The 21,938-nt window shown below is 35.9% G+C and overlaps 1 protein-coding gene across 2 annotated transcripts in view; it reads left to right on the plus strand.

Annotated features, from left to right (window-relative positions):
• The first annotated feature begins 297 nt into the window (after nucleotides 1-297).
• Nucleotides 298-21,938, plus strand: part of mms19 (MMS19 homolog, cytosolic iron-sulfur assembly component) — a 37,363-nt gene continuing 15,722 nt past the window's right edge. The window contains exons 1-18 of one of the 2 annotated variants that reach the window (XM_039657656.2): nucleotides 298-438; nucleotides 2,082-2,130; nucleotides 2,310-2,410; nucleotides 3,021-3,106; nucleotides 3,207-3,281; nucleotides 5,107-5,176; nucleotides 5,280-5,408; nucleotides 5,912-5,973; nucleotides 7,428-7,514; nucleotides 7,659-7,733; nucleotides 8,408-8,485; nucleotides 11,155-11,293; nucleotides 13,293-13,447; nucleotides 16,478-16,556; nucleotides 16,736-16,861; nucleotides 18,024-18,105; nucleotides 18,214-18,311; nucleotides 18,414-18,533. In XM_039657656.2, the coding sequence (XP_039513590.2) occupies nucleotides 351-438; nucleotides 2,082-2,130; nucleotides 2,310-2,410; nucleotides 3,021-3,106; nucleotides 3,207-3,281; nucleotides 5,107-5,176; nucleotides 5,280-5,408; nucleotides 5,912-5,973; nucleotides 7,428-7,514; nucleotides 7,659-7,733; nucleotides 8,408-8,485; nucleotides 11,155-11,293; nucleotides 13,293-13,447; nucleotides 16,478-16,556; nucleotides 16,736-16,861; nucleotides 18,024-18,105; nucleotides 18,214-18,311; nucleotides 18,414-18,533 (1,699 nt within the window). In that variant the 5' untranslated portion in view covers nucleotides 298-350. Of the gene's footprint in view, nucleotides 439-2,081; nucleotides 2,131-2,309; nucleotides 2,411-3,020; nucleotides 3,107-3,206; nucleotides 3,282-5,106; nucleotides 5,177-5,279; nucleotides 5,409-5,911; nucleotides 5,974-7,427; nucleotides 7,515-7,658; nucleotides 7,734-8,407; nucleotides 8,486-11,154; nucleotides 11,294-13,292; nucleotides 13,448-16,477; nucleotides 16,557-16,735; nucleotides 16,862-18,023; nucleotides 18,106-18,213; nucleotides 18,534-21,938 lie in introns of both variants that reach the window. The other variant, XM_039657655.2, reaches the window with a different exon arrangement.

Genomic DNA, 21,938 nt, shown 5'->3' on the forward strand with positions numbered 1-21,938 from the left:
ATAAACATGGCAGAATTTATTTATTTTTTAAATAAAAATAATACGTTATTTTACCTTATTTTCAAAACCTTTTTCTCCGGACAGAAATTATTAACTAAGTTAATCTTTAAAAAAAATATGCAAAAATTAACATAAGATTATATTTTTAATGTTAAAAATGATACTTTTTAACATTAAAAAAATTAAATAAAAGTCCAGAATAAACCTCATATTACCGATACTTTGAAACAATTTGAAACATATTCAAACTCGAAGCAAAAAAAAAAAAAAAGAGAGATTTCCCGGCGGTTGTGCGCATGCGCGGGTGACAGCGAGTTTGAAGCTGCTGGCTGGCTGCTCTTCTCTTCAGGATGGCCGCGGATAACAGTTTGCTCCTGGGTTTAGTGGAAGAATTCGTGTCTGGACAGGTTGATAGCAAGGCTACAGAAACCGCTTCAGGTAGTTCATTCATTGGCCTCTCTCATGTTTGCCACTTAAGCGCTGACCCTTCATTAAAGCTGTTACGTTACGCGAACGCCGCGTGTGTGAGATGCTGTATGAATGCCGTGAGCTAACCGCCACATCCTGTAGCTATCACACACACGCACTGTGGCTGCTGACAGCGACTGAACACAAAGATCAGACCTTTGTTAGATTTCCACAATGTTTTTGCTTAATTATATCCCAAAAACAGCAGTTGCCATGTCGTTGTTTCTCTTTATTCAGGGCTTGTGTGTGTTTGCCTTGCTAGTCTGCTAGCGGAGCCCTTCTGTGTGAACCTGACAGTGGACTCTGTTACTTTACTTCACTGTATTTATGTACATTATTAACTCTAAAACCTACACTTTCATATCTGATACGTGAAATTATAAGGCTTCTAAATTATCATCATGATCAAAACGTCATCTTATTGACAGTTTATACTTTTTTAGCCAGTAAAAGGCCTTTTAGAATAACACCTTTAGCTTGTGTCTTGTTGCTGTGGAAATCTTTAATGATTTTTTCGGTTACACTTTATTTTAAGGTGTCTCTGTTACAGTGTAATATATTTAAGTAACGTTACTGAGTAATATTAATTAACATCATGTAACGTTACTCACTATAGGGTTGGGTTTAGGGTTAGTTGCACGTAAATATGCATCATTTACTATTATAACTGTGGTAAGTATGTAAGAAGGACACTAAAGTAGTGTTTCTGGTTTTTATAACGTAAGAATAACTTTGATATTGTTAGTAATATTTCAAGATGAATATTGAACACTTGCTGGACTTAAGTGTTTATTTGATTATATCCAGACATCGTTTAAAGAAAACTCATGCAAGTATCAAATATGTTTGAGAAACCTTGTTTGTTCATCTCTCAAACATCTTTGCATTGCATTGCATTTTATGTTTTAAAACTTTAGCGCTTTGATCATATAACTAAGTTTTTAAATATCATCTTTGGATATATAGATTGATAACTGATTTTTTATGCATTTTATGCAAGTATTGTGTTCTAAATATCTCATTGATTTAAATTACAAGCTATCAGAAGTTCATCTTACTTGTTGACCATATTATATCAGCATCTGCACCAAATTGCATATTTTGGTGGGCTGTGAAACGATTAATCGCGATTAATCACATCCAAAATAAAAGTTTGCGTTATATATAATTACACAGACATGCATGTATATTTAAGAAAAATGTGTTATTAATATATCAAATAGTTATATTTATGTATAATATTAATTTTGCTTAAATATATTTGAAGTATAATCATGCAAATATTTCTTAAATACATACATGCATGTGTGTGTGTATTTATATATACAAAATAATTATACACACTACACACACATATATTATGTAAACACAAACTTTTATTTTGGATGCGATTAATTACGATTAATCGTTTCACAGCCCTAATATTTTGTGTTTTTAGGACCTCTGAAGAACATTGAGCTGTTTTCCCCTCCATGATCTCACTATATAAGCCATAAAAGCCTGATCTAGCAAATACTATATAAAACGTATTTTTGAAAAATGTTGTTTAAGGATACAATAAACCCTGTTGTTTCATATGTCAGGGTTAAACCTGAGTGCATGTCTCTTTTAAGGTGTCAAGACTGGGCAATTCACAATCCTCCAGCTGGTTGAAGCATTGGGGTAAAGTAAACTTTATACATTTAGAGAAGTGAGTTTTTGGTGTCTTTCTCTAGTATTCAAACTGTAATAAAAGTACAGCTAATATTAGTGCTGATTTAAGGGTTGCATGTCTGTAGATTTTAGACAACAGTGATGATTGTGAAATTGGGCACCTTATTAATTTCATATCCTCCATGCAGGTTGAGTCTGACCAGCTCTCAGCCTCATACGCGTGCCAGAGGAGTTCAGCTCCTGTCTCAAGTCCTGCAGGAATGCTACAGCTGCCTATCTGAGAGGGAGGGTAAGATTTCTGTCCTTCTTAATAGTTGTTTTTATATCTTAAAGTGACAGAAGCCTAATATTCCTGCTGCTCTCTGTGATTTTAATGTTAATCAAACAACAGACTTGCTGCGAATAAGAAAAGCACTGTTTATTTAATTTGCATCTTTGTTGTTCTGTTGTTTATTTGAGCTTTTTTTTTATTCAACTTTTACAAAAGCTTATAAAGACATTTTACAACAGAAATAAGACAAACACATTGGGGAATTACATTGTACAAAGTAAAACATTTAATTCTACAAACTATTTTTTCCAAAATTTGAGATGTTTTTATGCACTTCTTATTTCTAGTAGTTGAATTCAAAGAGTCATGGAATATTTTATCGTCTTTGCAAAAGAAATTAAAAGAGGGTTTTATGGACATTACTTTTGGCTTTATGAATATGCAATTTCCCATGATGAATTATTAACTTTAAAATGTTATCAATTATAAATTTTTCATTTGCATTGTAAAAAGTCTGGTGAATAAAATAATAAATCGCGAGCTTCATTGTGTCAGTAGAGAGGGTTGATCATGGTGGTCTAAATGACCTTTGACCTTTTGACATCTCACTCGCATGTTTTGTTTGCAGTGGAGGTCCTGATAGCTTTCTATGAAAACAGACTGAAGGATCACTATGTGATCACTCCGCATGTTCTCCAGGGACTCAAAGCTTTGGTAAGTCAGAGTTCTTTTGCAATCAAACGAGCATGTTATTAATGATCTGTTGTGGTCACCGTGATATTTCTCATTTTTGGTCGCATTTGGTTCCTTTCAGACGAAATGCTCAGTTCTGCCTCCTGGTTCAGCTGTGTCCATTTTGAGATCCATCTTTCAGGATGTTCATGTTCAGGTGAATATTTTAGTACGAACGAATACACTCCACTCAGAAGATGTCACGACTCGACAGTAAACATGTGCGTGGAGTTGGCCTAGTCAAGTTCCTGATCCTGCTACAAAAATGATATATTTACTAGGGATGGGCAACGATTAATCGCATCCAAAATAAAAGTTTGTGTTTACATAATATATGTTTGTGTAGTGTGTATAATTAATTTGTATATATTAATACCCACACATGCATGTATATATTTAAGAAATATGTGCATGTATATATTTTATATATATTTATTCACAATTAATATTATATATAAATATAAATATTTGATATATTAATAAAACATTTTTCTTAAATATATACATGCATGTGTGGGTATTTATATATACAAATTTATTATACACACCACACACACATAAATTATGTAAACACAAACTTTTATTTTGGATGAGATTAATTGCGATTAATCGTTTCCCATCCCTAATATTTACACTATTGTTCAAAATATTGGGATCAGTAAAAACATTTTTATTAATACTTTTATTCAGCAAGGATGTTTTAAATTGATCACAATGTCACAAAAGATTATTTTGAAAATTTTTCCTCTAACATTCAAATAAAAAAATTAATCATTTTCCACAAAAATATGAAGCAGAAACTGTTTTCAACGTTGTTAATAATCAGAAATGTTTCTTGAGCATCAAATCAGCATATTAGAATGATTTCTGAAGGATCATGTGACTCTAAAGACTGAAAATTCAGCTTTGATCACAGGAATAAATTATATTTAAAAGATATTATTACAGGTATTACTGTATTTTTGATCAAATGAATGCAGCCTTGCAGGTGAGCAAGAGACTATTAAAGTTTTAAATGTATATGTTCTTGGAAACAATGGTAAGCAATACAATAACTGATTGTAATTCTAGAAATTGTATTATCCGTTGTGATGGATTTTTTCCCTGAACCTGACTACTCTACAATAATACTCACTCTAGTTGGCCAAGTCTTATACTTTTACCCTAGCGCGTCTACAGTCGACGGCGGCCGGGTGCTAATAATTCTAACTTACTTGTTCTTGCTGCGCAGCTTAAATGACAGACAGACTTCAGCAAATGTCCTTCAGATGTTTTTTATTTCAGCTGGGAGGTCTCGAGCAATTCTCAGAGAATCACAAGTACACATGTTTTATATGATAATGCCAGACACATTAAAAAAAAGAATCATCATGACTAATTATTTCATTATGACTGTTAATGTCACACTCTATCAATATGATTGGTTACACTGTTTAAAGCAAGCCCCATCCCCTCATCATCCTTTGTTAGTGACATCAGCAAAATATCCTATATCCTCAAAAAAAAAAAAACAGTTCGTAAGGGGTTAACATTTCAGTTAATCACGTCCTAATATAGTAAAAGAACAGAACGTTCAGTTCATCGTCAAAGTTACATTAAGTCAAAAAGTTGATGGTTAGTTCATATTGAAAGTCTGTCTCATGGCTACATCCTAAATAGAAGGAACTAAGATTTATCTTTTTTTATTGTTAGATCTAGATTAGAAAGTTTAGTCACCTTGAGACAAAGAAGTTGAAGTATGATAGGTTTTATCACATGTTAGAAATATAAAATCAGAACTTTATGGTTAGTTAACATAATTAATCTTTGAATGTTAAAATTTCTATAACGTGATGTTACGTCATTTGCATTTCAATCATTGACATCAATGTTGTGAACACTGGCCGATTGACCTCCTTATTCCAGAAGTATCTAGAGTCAGAAATCCATTTTAAATGCAAAGCGACAAACCATGGTTTAGTTTTTCTAACTTGTTTCTACAGTCCTTGATGCTGGCGGAGCGATCATGTGTTTACAACATCCTCATCAGCCTTATGGAGTCCCGAGAGGAAGGTACAGTGTCTCTCTCACCCTTTATATTAATGCCTTTACATTGTTTGTATTTACAAGAGCTGGAAACCATCTGACCAGTCCTCAAATATCTCTTGTTCCACAGAGCTCAAAGGTTTGGGTGCAGACTTTACATTTGGATTTGTGCAGTCAGTAGATGGAGAGCGAGATCCTCGTAACCTCCTGCTAGCGTTCCAGGTGGCCAGGAACATCATTCACAGGGGATACGATCTCGGTTAGTGCAGAACGGAAAATAATAGTTTGTAATACAGTTTACAGTAATTTTATATAATTACTAGGGCTGTGCAAAAATTAATTGCGATTAATCGCATCCAAAATAAAAGTCTGTGTTTACATAATATATTTGTGTGTGCTGTATATAATTATTTTGTATATATAAAAACCTATGCATCCATGTATATATTTAAGAATTATTTGCGCTTAAATTCCATAAATATATATAAATACATAATCTATATTATATAAATATTTTATATATGAATAACACATTTTCTTAAATATATACATGCATGTGTTTGTATTTACTGTATATATACAAAATAATTATATACAGCACACACAAATATATTATGTAAACACAGACTTTTATTTTGGATGCGATTAATCGCAATTAATTTTTGCACAGCCCTAATAATTACATTAATATTAAGATAATATTTGATGTAAAAAATTCTGATATTTATTTGACAAATCACTTTTTTTGTTTTGTTTTTTCAGGTAAATTTGTAGAGGAACTCTTTGAAGTGACGTCCTGTTATTTTCCCATAGACTTTAGCCCTGTAAGTACTTCTATCTAACATGTTTCCTCGTTATAATTTTATTAACTTGTTGGTGAAATATTTTCTGTACTAAAATAGTTTGAAATAATGATACTGTGTGGTTGAAAAGACTGTTTTAAAAAAAAAAAAAAAACCTATACATAACAACGGTTCATTCTGGCTCGGCACCGCCAACGCAGATCTGAATGTTCGCTGTGGTCATTGGCTACTTGTCAAAGGTTTAATACACATATAGCCGAATTACTGTCATTTAGGAATAAGACGTGGGTGTTTGAATCGAGATTACGATCTTTTAACTATAACCGTGCAGTTCTAATACATGCTATCAATTGCACAATCACTGAGACTCGTCATGTCAAACTGAATTTCTATTACTGTTAGGGGGACCGCCATCAAAAAACCAAATGTGGGACGATTATAAGTTTGTGTGGGACATGTTACCAACACTAAAACAAGCCCTGAAACTGTTCTATAATGTCTAAAACGTTTGTATTCTGCCTTTCCGCTGATAAAAATTCTTTGTTCTTTAGTCTAGAAATAACTTTTTTCATATAACTATTTTTCATGTCATTTAAAGTCAACATCACTGACCCAAAGGCAGCATGGGTGTCACTATTTTAGTAACAGCTCTGACCAAGTCCAACTAAAATCCAACAAAATAAACAATGAACAAATCAAATATATACTTATATATTAAGAATATATTCAGAACCTTTCATATTTTTAGGAAGGATGTGAATTAAAACAACCACAGCAGGCAACAGGTTAAACAATTTTGTTTTCTGACAGTGAACACATGGTACGAATCACCGGTCCACATTTTGACTGACCGTATTTACTCCTTTCTTTTCAACCATTGAATAGGATATTAAAAACGGCTGTTGTATTTGTACTTATGATGGAGCGCTGTTAAATATAGGTGAAAAAACTACACTGCAAAAATAATAAATAAAATGCTTTCTTAAAGGGATAGTTCACTTTGAAATGAATGTTTGATACGTTTTAGCTTATCTCAAGGGCATCCAAGACGTAGGTGTCTTTGTTTCCGCAGTATTTTCAATTTTGATATTTTTAGGTCAAAGCGTTCTTGTCTGTCAGTCATATAATGGAGGTCTATGGTCACCACCTCAAAGAGCATGCACAGAGAAGTCCAAATTAAACATGATTTAATGACTCGTAAATGTAAGTACACATTGATGGCCTAAGACACGAAACGAGCGGTTTGTGTGAGAAAACAAACAGTGTTTATAAACATGTAAGCTAAAACGTATCAAAAATTAATTTCAAAGTGAACTATCCCTTTAAACAGGCAAAAGAACACATGCATGTTTTCTTAATGATAATTAAAACCAAATGCGGGACATTTCTTCAATGTGCGACGATCGGGACAAGGGGTGAAAACACAAAGCGGGACGGGTGGTCACCCTAATTACTGTTCCTCTGTCTGTTCTCAGCCACCCAATGATCCTCATGGGATCACACAGGAAGATCTTATACTTTCTCTACGAAATGTTCTTACTGGGACGTCTCGGTTTGCTGAGGTAGGAGCTAAACTCAATAAGCCTTTGTTTGGGATTATACTCAATGGTTGTGTGTATCAGTAGACTGGAAATTATGCAAATAGTTCAATGAATGGAACTTTTGTGTGCGTTTGTTTATTGTGTTTTGTATCCTTTCCTTGACAGTTTCTGTTACCATTGATCATTGAGAAGCTGGACTCGGATGTTCAGAGTGCCAAAGTGGACTCCCTGCAGACACTGGTACAGATTATAATCCTTCACTATTGATTCTGCTTCAGGGTTGAGATTTTACACACAACATAATACCAAAAATCTGCTCATTGTGCAAAATAATTGAATTTTATATTCTAATTTTCAAGAAAGAGGACATGTCTGCCTAGTTTGACTAACTTTCGATTCTCTTTTATTATTTAGATAAGGAATTTGAATCTAGTACATCATTATGCATTATTATATGGTTAGTTTTTGTATTATTTGCATTTTAGCATTATTTTTTTTTTCCTTGATGACATAGCCCAACATTTGAGAACCACTGTTATATAGCTTTCACTTACATTATGCTTTTGACAGATGCTTTCATCCAAAGCAACTTGCATTATATTCAAGCTATACGTTTAATCAGTTCATGCATTGCCTGGAAATCAAACCCATGACTTTGGCATTGCTAACCCAATGCTTTACTGTTGCTCTGGCTGAGAATATCTCCTGAAAACAATAAAAAAAACCGGTTACACTTTATTTTGATAGTCCCAATTAGACATTTTACTAATACTGTTAAGTTATGGGTAGGGCTAGTAGAATAGGTTGACACTTGTACTTGTAAAGTTACTATAGTCAGTAAAATGTCTAAAGTGTTACCTAGAAAATATGTCTTGGTTGCTATAAATAAACTGCACACTATTCTTCTGTTTTAGGCCGCCTGTGGTCTGACATACAGCCATAAAGAGCTGGCAGAGTTCCTCCCGGGCCTTTGGAGCTCGATACGGAGAGAGGTAAGAGCGAGCGGCATAAAATAATGGATGCAGGAACTCACAGGTGCTTTTCTCATATTAGTTTGCTCTGTATAACACACTTCCCACCACTTTATGCCAAGATTTGAAGCTTCAAGTTACTCGTGTTATGCCGAAGCTTCCAGAAAAGTCATTTCAGGTCGACGGCCGGTTTGGACAAAGGCTGCTTTTACATTACATGGTTCAAGTGACCCAGTTACGATTTCTTTATTTTTCCTCCCATGTTGCAGAGATCGAGTATGATCTGTGATATGTTTGATAAGCAGGAAAAAAATCACATGGATTTATTGCTTGAATGTGCAAGTGCCGAATACTGGTGCTTCCACTTAAAAAGTGAGTTATTACTTGCAATACAATACAATTGTTTCGCCACCAGGGGTCGCTAACCTCTTACAATAACAAAGGGGTATATATTTATGACTTATATTCCACATTAAGCTGAATTATGGATCTTGTCAGCAAGCTGATGGATCTTTTATGGATGAGTGAATATATGATGTTTTAAACATGACTAGTGTGAAGCAGTGCGCGATTTGTTAGACGTAAACCAGCGCCACACCCAACTCGAATCCTGCGGATATAAAGGAATAAGGACATTTAATTTTGCTGAATTACTCACACAGGTCAGTTTATAAGAGGAATTAAACTTGAGGTAACGCAGCGCTACTTCACTTGCTCTAACATTACACTATCACACTCTAAACGGCATTTGTGTGTGTTGAATGTTGTTTGTTGGCTGTATGAGACTAAGATAGATTAAAGGATTAGTTCACTTTTGAAAAAACTTTTGCTGATAATTTACTCACCCCCATGTCATCCAAGATGTCCATGTCTTTCTTTCCTCAGACGAAAAGAAATTAAGGTTTTTGATGAAAACATTCCAGGATTTTTCTCCATATAATGGACTTCAATGGGAACCGGATGGTTCAAGGTCCAAAAGACAGTTAATAACAGTTTCAGATGCAGCTTCAAATGTCTTTAAACGACACCAGACGATGAATAAGGGTCTTATCATGCGAAACGATCGGTTATTTCAAAGCTTATTCCAAAAATGTAACTTTTCTAAGGACAAATGCTAGCCTAGCTCTATTCTGTGAAGCGCTTTTGTAACGTCACGTAATACATAATTACGTTCAAAAGGTCCCGGGCGACGTAGCCAGAAGTACAGAATCAAAATCGTCCGACATCGTTGTTTTACCTTTTAATTCCTTTTTTGTAAACGGCGTTTGAGTTAGTTTTCACGTTCAACCTATGCGTTCAACTTGTAAACACTCTGACTCTGTACTTCTGGCTACGTCGCCCGTGACCTTTTGAACGTAATTACGTATTACGTGACGTTGCAAACGCGCCTCACAGAATAGAGCAAGGCTAGCATTTGTCCTTAGAAAAGTTACATTTTTGGAATAAGCTTTGAAATAACCGATCGTTTCGCATGATAAGACCCTTATTCATCGTCTGGTGTCGTTTAAAGACATTTGAAGCTGCATCTGAAACTGTTATTAAATGTCGTTTGGACCCTGAACCATCCGGTTCCCATTGAAGTCCATTATATGGAGAAAAATCCTGGAATGTTTTCATCAAAAACCTAAATTTCTTTTCGACTGAAGAAAGAAAGTCATGGACATCTTGGATGACATGGGGGTGAGTAAATTATCAGCAAAAGTTTTTTCAAAAGTGAACTAATCCTTTAACATTAGAGAATAACATGCAGATCATATTCTAACTTTTCATCATGTTGAACTATATACTGTAACATTGATTATTAGACAGGTGAGCAAATATACATTAAACTAAAGTTTGCAACTTTCGCGTCTCTGTAAAGTCGAAGTTAGTCGCGGACGTGGAGCTCTCGGCATCTGGAAAGATGTTGATCTTCGTTCTAGTCCTCTGTTTGTCTCAAAGTCTGCTTGCCATGGTCCATAATGTTTGAACAAAACAACAGCGTGAGCTTCCTGCTAGGCATAACGGACATAACCGACCCAGTTTTCAACGTCTGTCGTCATGGTTACTGTTGCAGTACGAGGTCAAACCTGGCGGAAACCGGCGGTAACGCGGATATGACGTCATTGACTCCTCACCCCTGCTCACACGCCCCGTTTCCTTGGTTAAAAATCGCAATTTTCTCACGATTTACAAATAGTTGAAAACATTTGGGATATTGTAAGTTATCAACTAAACAAAAAATATAACATTGTCCTGGTGATTTTGGGATATTTTACTGTAAACATCCTGCATATTGTATCTTTAAAGAGTTTAAAAATAGCTGTCACTTATACAAATGTTTTTTTTTTTTCCACTTCAATCAAATTGTGGAAACAAGCACTTAGAGACACTGCATTTCACAGGGATTTTCAAACTAGGGTTTTTGCATGTAAAAAATAATAATTAAATTTGACGTTATTAGTATTTCCTTCAGTAATAGTGTCGACGTGATAGATGGTATTTCCCAGATAATATTTAATATATTTTTCTAATGTATTCCAGATAGAAATAGATACGGTTTCACAGGATAAGTTGGTCTTTATGCATGAAAGCATATTGCTGACTTTCTTAATTTCAGGGAGGGGGTCATTATATCTGGGTGTCCGTGGCATAAACATGAGATCTTTTCCGTGTCGTATGTGATCTGTGAGTTGATGTCCTGTGTGCAGGTGTTCCAGACGGCCAGTGAGAGGGTGGAATCGGCCGGTCTGTCGGCTCTCGGGGCGCTGACGTCCTGTCTGTCCCGTTCTGTGCTCAGTTCAGACTCTGAGGATTCCCTGCAGGTGTTTCTAAACCTCGTCCTCAAAGGTATCTGCAAATGGTGGACTCAAACATGTCTGGATGTTCTCTTAGTAGGGGTGTAACGGTACATGTATTCGTATTGAACCGTTTCGGTTCGAGGCTTCCGGTTCGGTACGCATACAAACCGAACGATTGCTTGGACCATTTTTCCTGCCAGCAAAATTCGTGCTGACGCGGCCAACACAACGTTGCGCAACATCAAATGGCAAGCGTAATGAAAGCAGAACGAAACTGCGCTACTCGTTATGTGCTTCATGGATCGTTTATCAGTTCGGACCAGCAACATCTGTGCAGCGCGAGCCGATCTCGATCAAGCAACACTGTTACTACACAGCGCTAAGAGATCCGGTAAAGAAAACATTTGAATTCGCCACTGAGGTAATAACATCGCTGCGAGATCTAGTGAGATGCATTCACATTTCTCCGTTATTAACCGTAGATCTCTATTAGATCAAACAGCGCTGTCATGGAAACCAAGAGAAACATTGTGCCGTGAATGAACTAGTAATACTTTCGTCCACAGACCAGCAACATTCACCATGGATTTAATATAGTAACACTAACTGGAACCAGTTTGGCTGGAATGGTGAAATGCTTTCAAGTACTTCACACATCTTTTTCCAGCACTTCAAAATTCAAATATTATATAAATAAATATATATATATTTAATATATATAAATATATTAAATACATATATATATTTAAATGTTATTTTTAATGTGATGACCAAAACATTATTTGTTCATCCTTCAAAGTTGACCCCCATTTATAAACCTGAAAGTTTCAAGATCTAGGAAAACTCACTTATTTAAAAATATTTTTTCTTTAAACAAATAGGAAATTTCTCTGGCATTTCTTTCTTTTTGCTGTATCGAAAACGTACCGAACCGTGACTTTAAAACCGAGGTACGTACCGAACCGTGAGTTTTGTGTACCGTTACACCCCTATCTCTTAGTAGCATGTTGGTATAATTAGGGCTGGGTACCGAGTTCGATACTTTTTTCAGGTACCAACCAAATTGCCTTAATCCTATCGAATATCGAAAAATGACTTACCTAAGGGGTTAACTCGTTAAATCAGTACTCAAACAAATACACACACACACACACACAAAAATATATGTTCCTTTATGCACTGGCTAAGGAGCATGAGTCAAACTGAAAAAAATAAAACGAAAGGTTTTCTGAGGTAATGTGTTATGTAATCTTGTTAAAATGGATTTCATAAAATTGGTATCGAAAAAGATATCGCTCAGGAACCGGTATCGGTATTGGTATCGACATTTTTTCAACGATACCCAGCCCTAGGTATAATGCAAGAATAATACATAAAGAGTAAAAATTGCTGATCATGAAAAATTATGAATGAGCACATCTTTGGATGATTTTTAGTTAAAGAGGCCATATTATGCCCTTTTATAAAGTCTTGATTTAGTTTTTAAGCTCTACTAGAATAAGTTTTCATGCATGTGTTCAAAAAACACATTATTTTCCCTATATTTTCGATTGTTGCGGCTCCTCTCTTCCCAGTCTGTCAGTAACGCTCTGTTTAGTTCCTGTCTATCTTCTGAAAAGCACACTGTGCTCTGATTGGTCGGCTGGAGCAGTGTGTTGTGATTGGTCAAGTGCTTTGAGGCTGTTCGGAAATGCCTCGCCCCTTACCATAACCACCATTTTAACACACTACTAACTAACTCAACCAGGCCCCGCCCCTTTATTCTGCATATTAATTATTTAAATGAGGAATATTGTGACGTGTTCGTTCCCGGAACAAAACTCAAGACTACATTGGAGGCGTTTCAGGAGTTCAGAAACACTGACACTGATATAGAGAGTAATTCTCTTTGGGGGGCCTTGTACTTTGAAACATTTTTCATGGTCAAACACCAGCATTACACACTAAAAACAGATGTAAAAAAGCACAATAGGTCAACTTTAATTATCCAGACAAAGTATCCTCTCACTTTTTTACCATCTGACTTTGTGTGTGTCTCATCCTCTCAGACTGTCAGCACCATCTCTGCGAGCCAGACCTGAAGCTGGTGTGGCCCAGTACCAAACTCCTGCAGGCCGCCGCTGGAGCCTCGTACAGAGCGAGTCTGATAGTGTCGGCTGCGGTCATACCGGCCCTCCTGGAGCAGTATAATAACAGGACACAGGTAGTCTTTAAAGCAGTAGTCTCTACACATGGCTTTTTTTTTCTCAAAATGTGCTCCTAGGTTAAGTCCTGCTGCATATATGTTCAGAAATGAGCCAGGCTGTGTCCGAAATCACCCACTACTCACTATAGACCTTATTCAGAGCAGCGCCATGACAGGTATGAAAGTGAGGCTGTGAGGGATAGACTTACCGTGTTTCCAATGGCATCCGCTGTAAAAAGCTGAATAAAGCTCCTAGATTACTTACAATTTTCCACAGCTTATGTTGTCAGGAGTTTTTTTGTCAACTAAAATCTTCTTGGAAAGATTTTTCCAGTGTTTCATGAGCAGAACAATCCGAAAACACATTAAATTACTAGGGGTGGCACGGTTCACAAAACCCACGGTTCGGTTTGTATCACGGTTTTAGGGTCACGGTTTTCGGTTCTGTACGGTTCTTGTTATTTTTTCTTTTAATCTTTAACACTCCAGAAATGTACTTCAACATGTGATATATAGCTTAATTATCCACACTTTAGGATACAGTATTAAAAAAATATATATTATATTCATGCAATCATGCACAAACTGAATTTGACTCTTTGACTTTAAGCACATTTTGGGACTATCTCAGAGGAAAGCTAGGTGAGATTTGGATACAGCAAGAGAGAAGAAATTGACATGCTTTTTGTTTATTTGGCAAAAAAAGGAGAATGTGTATCACTATCTCTACAAGAACTTGTGCATTTTTATCACATAAATCTTATTTACACAAAGAAATTAACTTTCATGTATCAACTGCCAACTTTTGTAGCTCTTACCAAAATTCTATCTTTTAAAAGAAAAAGAGAGGAACTCTTAAAACACTGTCTTTTAAATGTCAATATACATGAAACCTCATTGCCTATAGATAATTAAGCTATAGCAATAGCAAAGGTCATAAACATAAAGTGAAATTGAGATTCAACCTCAACACAAAAACAGTATCAACAATGCTTCTGTTCCCAAAATGTGAGGGTACTTTTTTCCACTTAAAATTAAAGTGCAGGGTTTGGAAACGTATGACTGAAGCTCTTATCTATACATAAAGTGCCACTGTAGTTAAATTAAAATATCATAACATGAAATCCAAAATGTTCCCACACACTATACTTATACCATAGACTTATACGACGCTGGCGCATCCTCCAACTCCCTCATCTCTCCCACTTGCCATTTCTCCGCGTGCCGTGACCTGCAGCGCTCCATACTCCACTTTTACTGGCTTGTTTATTAACTTGAACCGGCGCTGCACAGAGCGATCGGTAATGACATCAAATACCGCGAAAGTGATGAATGCATACGGAGCCGACTCGCGCTAGATTGATGTTATTCACCGATCGCTCTGTGCAGCGCCGGTCCAAGTCGAACAAGTTTATGTCGCGCGAAAAGAAAACACACGTCACATACGGGCACGAGGTTACATTGCGCATGCGTCGAACCGTGAGACGCACACGCGCTCCGAACCGAGACAAGCGAACCGAACGGTTCGGGTGTTTTTTCATGTACCGTGCCACCCCTATAAATTACAGTACAGCCCATAGAAGAGATGCATGTCTATCCCTCACAGCCTCGCTTTCATTCTCATTAAAAATCAAAGATGGCACTACCGTGAATAAGGCGTATATAGTGGACTATATAGTGAGCTCGCCATTTTGTAGTGCTGTCCGAATGTATAGTGATGATTATTATACCCTATATAGTCCACTCAATGTATCCCAGAATGCATTTTGAAAAGAAGTGTACAACCGATGGTCCCTAACCCAAGCCCAACATACCATCATGCATTGTGCTAATCGTAAAAATAAGTTAAACATGTGTGGAGTAGCGCATTATAACAGAAACGGACAGAAATGACTTGTTAGTTTTTAAATTTTGGAGAAATAAGCTCAATATAATGTAATGTATTTTTATTTAAAAAAATCTATTTAGCCCAGAGCCGGCTCGGCACCAGCTGACAGATGATGGCACATTTAAATTAGAGCCAGACCGATATATCGGCCGATATTAAGCATTTTCCAAACTGTCGGAATCGGAAGTTATAATGGCTGATAAATGAATATTTCAAAAATAAAATAAAAATGGACGAAACATGCTTGAACCATGTCATGAGTGTTGGAGTTGTATAGTTTGTCCACCAGAGGGCACTCTACACCACACCTGTTGGCAACACTCGTTGAGTTGGTCACGAGACATACGTTGCTTGAATAACAATTAAAAGATCATCCCCATTAGTTCTCTTAACTCAAATAAGAATGACAAAATTTGTGACTATCATGTCCAGTTTAGGTGCTGTTAAATTAGCCAAGAGTTTAGCTAGCAATAGTTACGTTACGTTGTTACAGTGTAGTTGATTGACTGTCCTTAACTTTCGCCAATGTGACTGAAGTATTTCTTTAATAGCGCGTGACAGTTATAGCAATGAGATGTATCATCTCTCCTTGGCCTGTTAAATTGAAAATGTATTTTTTAAAATTTGCAGTATGACGTTATCCATTGCTAAATTATGGCTCATCATAGACTAGCTAACCACAAAGCTAGCTAATGTCACTATGTGTTGTGACAATAAAAGAAACAAGCTTCTTTTTAAAATGCATTATCATATTATTTTAGTTAAAACTCATAAATAACTACAAATAACCAATGTTAGGGAAATCTGTTAATGTTTTGTTGCACGTTTCTGAAGTAAAAAATAAAATAAAAAAATATCGGCCGATATATCGGATTTTAAAACCAACAAATATTTGTATCAATATCGGCCTTCAAAATCCTTTATCGGTCGGGCTCTAATTTAAATAGTTCGACAGCAATGACGCAATGGCGCCGAGATACGATCGAGTAGTGTCCGAAAGTGGTGTTTCTATTATGCTGGTGAGCTCACTATATAGTGCTCTACTCCCTACCCCCTACATAGGGGAAGTGGTTTGAGTGGAGATTTCGGACACAGCGAGTGTCTTTACACAAGCACACTGCGCTGTAATGCATAATTAATTTGAGCGTATCTTTATACAGTGTGCTCAGCGGCGCACCCTGCTGGAGGTTCTGCAGGGTTTCGTTCAGCCGACCCCGCTCAGCCGGCCTCCAGATGGAGGTGTGTGACCAGATAACATGCTCAACACATTCACCTCCAGACTTATAGTGACCGAGACCGTTAGATCTCATGCATAAGACATTTTACAATTTTATGTGCATGCTTGGTGGAAAGAGTCTCAGCTAAAATGTTTTAAATGTTTAAATGCATTTCTCTCTCTGTCTCCTGCATGTACGCAGTGGAGAGTGTGTTGGTTGCGTTTCAGCAGTCTTTGTGCAGCGTGGTGTTTTCAGCGCTGGTGGAGTCAAGTGCAGGTCTACAGGTTACAGCCACACGTGTGCTTACTGCACTGGGACAGCAGCCCGGTGAGTGGACGCACAACATTTCTGAAAGACATTACTACTTTAATTCAGCAAGGATGCATTGAATTGATCTAAAGTGACAGTAAAGACATTTATAATGTTCCTTTTGAGCTTTCTATTCATCAAAGAATCCTGTAAAAACATATATCATGGTTTCCATTAAAATATGAAGCAGTACAACTGTTTTTTTTAACATTAGTATAATAATCTAAATGTTTTTTGAACATTAAATCATCATATTAGAATAGTTTCTGAAGGATCATGTGACACTGAAGACTGGAGGAATATCCAGGAATAAATTACATTTTAACATATTTTACAATAGAAAATGATTTTCTTTAAAAATCTTGTAGCCCTCAATTTGGTCATGGGGTCTATACAACCCTAATCGACTTTTACTTAATAAAAAAAGGTTCCCTTAATCTCAGTGGAATAAGATTTTGTGACTTTTCATACATTATCTATCTATACACACACACACACACACACACACAAAACTGGGCTTGGTTCGGTTGTTCTGAAGGTATGTAAAAAAAAATGTTTACACTTCCGGTCTTCGGGGTCAATATGACCCCACATCGAAATGAATGGGAAATGTGAAAAAAATTAAATATATTTTCTTCATGTGTCAAAAAAAGAAGGCATAAATCTGAATTTTTTTTCACAAAAATGAAGGCCTAGTACTAGAGCATAAATGCAATGTTTCATAAAAAAATAATATTTCATATGCAAGCTAATGGTGTAGTTGAGGAATTGTGTGGTATATGGATACAAAAGTACTTTATATCTCCAAAAACACTGCAGTACTGAATTAGATGAGAAGTAAACAAGAAAAATGATATATTATTTGTATGATTAAAAATATATATTTTTTGTACAATTACTCAATCAATTGTTGGGGTTTTATAGGCCCGAAGCCCAGAAGTGTAAACAGGAAAAAAAGACCATTTGAAGGTTAAATTGTAGTATTTCACAATATTGTATTTTTTTTTTTATCAGCAGTTTATATTCATTGTATTTAATATGCATTTCATGAATAGAAAAATAACTTGTTTGTATAAGGTTTATTTATTTATTTCGTTTCTGAAGACCGATTAAATGTGGGCGGTCAAAGGATAACATGCTCATGGTGTGTGTTACGTCACTCTTGTGTTGCTCCTCACAGGCTTGTTGGCTCAGACAGATGTTGAGAAAGCTGTTGATCATTTGACCAGACTCATTCTGGAGGAAGAAGACACTCAAGTGAGGTAGTTATCGCTCATGGGAGATCATAGGAGAGGAGGGATGTCATTAATGTGTTTACATCTTTATCTGAATTATTCCTTGAGAGCTTTTCCCACATTTCTGTCTCTCAGTTTGGCTGTAGTGGAGTGTTCAGGCTCTCTGGCTCATCTGCATCCCAAAGCCTTCATCTCCAGGATGATTCCTCGACTCAAGGAAGAGATCTTATCAGGTGAGACCCAGTGTGCACACTCACACACACACACACACACACACACACACAAACACACACAGTGCAGTTTAACAGATAATCTGGGATTACTTTCCTCAACAGAGTCTAACGCAGCTGTCCGTCTGCGGTGTGTGACGGCGGTAGCGTCTGTGTCGTCTCAGCTCAGTGTTGTGGAGGAAAGCACCCCCGTCCTGCTACAGGTGCTGGCTTCAGCACACACAGGTACACATTCATTCTGATAATCTTTTTTGAAAAATTGTCAGGGTCCCGTCTGGTCCTTAAAACAGTTCTATCAAATTTAAGACCATAAAAAGTCTTAAATATCTTAAATTGTATAAGAAAAGTCTTATTTATCATTTCATGAGGTCCTAAATTTGGGAACAGAAAAACAGGAATCACGATGTGACTTAATGTGATTATTAAACTTCAAAAGGCTTAAAGGGGTATTATAATTCCCTTTTCACAAGATGTTAAATAAGTCACTAATGTCCTCCGAGTGTGTGTGTGTGAAGTTTTAGCACAAAATACCCCACAGATATTTTTATATAGCATGTTTAATTGTTCACTTTTTGAGAGTGAGCAAAAACGCACAATTTTTGTGTCTGTCCCTTTAAATGCAAATGAGCTGCAGCTCACAGAGGGCGGAGCTACAACAGCGTGCACTACACAGACAATCACTGGACATTTCAAAAACATTTAGCCTTTTATGTTCAAACCAGGAGTCAGACAAAGATAAAGAGATTTAAGAAGTGATGACATGTAGACAACATTTCTGATTGGTTAGTTGACGAATGTATGTAGCTGATGTGTAGTTATCTTCTAGTCATTGATTAGCATAATCTGTCTTAAAAATCTATAAATCGTGTTGAAATCATAATTGAGCGCTGATTCTACGGGCTCACGGTTTCAGAGCAGTTCGTTATCAAATTTGCTTATGATCTGCTTTTGATGAATTATGACAATATATTAGTGATGGAAGAAATGAAGCTTTTCAAAGCTTTGAATCAATTGCTTTGTAAAATGATTCACTGTTTCGAAACTCCACATGCTGATGACCCCTACTGGTCAGAACAGTGGAAATGAACACACTCATACCAAACATGTGTAAAACATCTTTTACAAACACATGGCAAATGTTTTCTTGAAAGTAAATTTGATCAAATGCAATTAACTGATCATCTCATAAGATTTATTATCAAGTGTCTGTATGATGTGTTATTTTATCCATTTTCAGCGCTCGATTTGTTTGTTCCATGGATCGCTCAGCTAAACAGGCCAATAAGAGACTAATAATAACTACTATTATTAATTTTGATTATACTAATGTCTCATAAAAATGTCATAAAACTGATCAGAGGTCAGGCTGAAAGTCTAAACATATAGACACTTGTTCACGCGAACAGAGCTTATGCTCCGAGAACGGACACTCACTGCAAAACACACACACAAACACAGGTCTGTTAACTTAAGCAATATTTTTAATAAGTTAGTCTAATATTTTTTTCACTAACAAATAACTGACAAAGTAGGGTAGATTTAAATAAAGAAGCGGCGCGCCTCACGCAAGCAGGGGTTATATGCTCCGAGAATGGACACTGCACTAATATAAAATACACACACAGGTCTTTTAACTTAAGCAATATATGAAGAGTTCAGATGCAAAAGCCTCTAAATGCCATTTGAAATTTTCTTCTTAAATGATGATTTTTATCAAACTTGTATATTTAAGTTCAGTAATTTCACTTAAATAACAATTAATAGGTAATTATCATTGCTATTTAAGTGAAATCACTGAACTTAAATATACAAGCTTGATAAAAATGATCATTCTAGAAGAAAATTTCAAATGGCACTTAGAGGCTTTTGCATCTGAACTCTTCATATTTTTAATAAGGTATAGTCTTCTCTCTGAAAAAAGTAGGTTGGATTTAAATAAATAAAAACAAAATTTAAATAAACAAAAAATGAAATTTAAATAAAATAAAACAAAAACGAAATTTAAAGGGAAAAGAAACAAAATTTAAATGAATAAAAACAAAATTTAAATGAATAAAAACGAAATTAAAATAAATAAAAACAAAAAATTAAAATAAAAAAAACGAAATTTTAATGAAACATAAAAACGAAATTGAAAAAAATAATAACGAAATTGTGACGTGACTTCCCAGTAAAATCTCAAAGTCTCGCTGTAGATTAATTTAGATTGATAATAACGGCTAAAAAGGATAATACATTTTGTTTCTATTATTCTATTTTCCACAATGTCAAAGCAACGCAGTTTAACCCAAAATACAAGCGCAGGCATGCACTTCTGTTCTGTCCATACACACTCCGCTGTTCTGCGCTCTAGCCGGAGAATACTCCCATTACAGGAACACTTTTAGTAGTCCAAGAAGAAGCAAATATATTTATTAAATAGCTATAACAAAGTTATATGTTAAGTATTATATTTCACCAGATTTTATTCTGTAAAACATATTCAAGCGCGAATGAGAACCGTTTCGAGTGGGATGCCAGGTGTGCAAAAAAACCAACAACGAATATTCGAATGTCACATTTTCAAATCAAATACCAACCCACCGAATGAATATTCGAATATTCGGGTCCAGCCCAAGATATCAAAGCATTTTGTAAATTTAAAGGGTTAGTTCACCCAAAAATGAAAATTCTGTCAGTATTAACTCACCCTCATGTTGTTCCAACCCCGTAAGACCTTCGTTCATCTTCAGAACACAAATTAAGATATTTAAGATCGCTCCTGCATACTAGTCCATAGGCTTCTTGAGGGAATGACTTGCTGTCCTCAAAGTCATTAAAGACATCGTTAAAATAGTCCAAGTGACTACAGGGGCTCAATCTTAAGTTTATCAAACGACGAGAACACTTTTGTGCGCAAAAAAACAACAAAAATAACGACTTTATTTCAATTATTCGTTTATTTCTCCCTCTGCGCGAGTCAGGTTACTAGTTTAATAGCGTAAGCTTCTGTTATTGTACGTCACACGCATCACACACACATGACCAGCGTCGGCCAATAGTGAGCCTACGTGTGACGTAGCTCTACGCAATCACACTACGTTAACTGACAAACAGGCTCATGGAGAAGGAAGTGAATAGTTGAAATAGTCATTATTTCTGTTTGTTTTTGCGCACAAAAAGTGTTCTCGTCGTTTGATAAACTTAAGATTGAGCCACTGTGGTCACTTGGACTATTTTAACGATGTATTTGATGACTTTTCGATTCCAGCAAGAGTCATTCCCTCAAGAAGCCTATGGACTAGTATGCAGGAGCGATCTTAATATCTTAAATATCTTAATTTGTGTTCTGAAGATGAACGAAGGTCTTACGGGGTTGAAACAACATGAGGGTGAGTAAATACTGACAGAATTTTCATTTTTGGGTGAACTAACCCTTTAAGTGCACTAAGACATATCGCACTTAGTTCGATTGACTGATACTTTGCTAAAGCAACAGTGCAAAACAAAATGTTAGGCATAATTTTTGGCAGAACAGATTAGTGGTAATTACTGGGGCGTACTGTAATAATAAATATTCTAAATCTGATTGTTCCTGTTCTGAATTCTGATTGGTCAATAATACATTTGGCAGTATCTCACAGTTTCTTG

Source organism: Pimephales promelas, chromosome 17 (assembly GCF_988280905.1).
Source record: "Pimephales promelas chromosome 17, fPimPro1.hap1.1, whole genome shotgun sequence".
Taxonomy (NCBI): domain Eukaryota; kingdom Metazoa; phylum Chordata; class Actinopteri; order Cypriniformes; family Leuciscidae; genus Pimephales; species Pimephales promelas.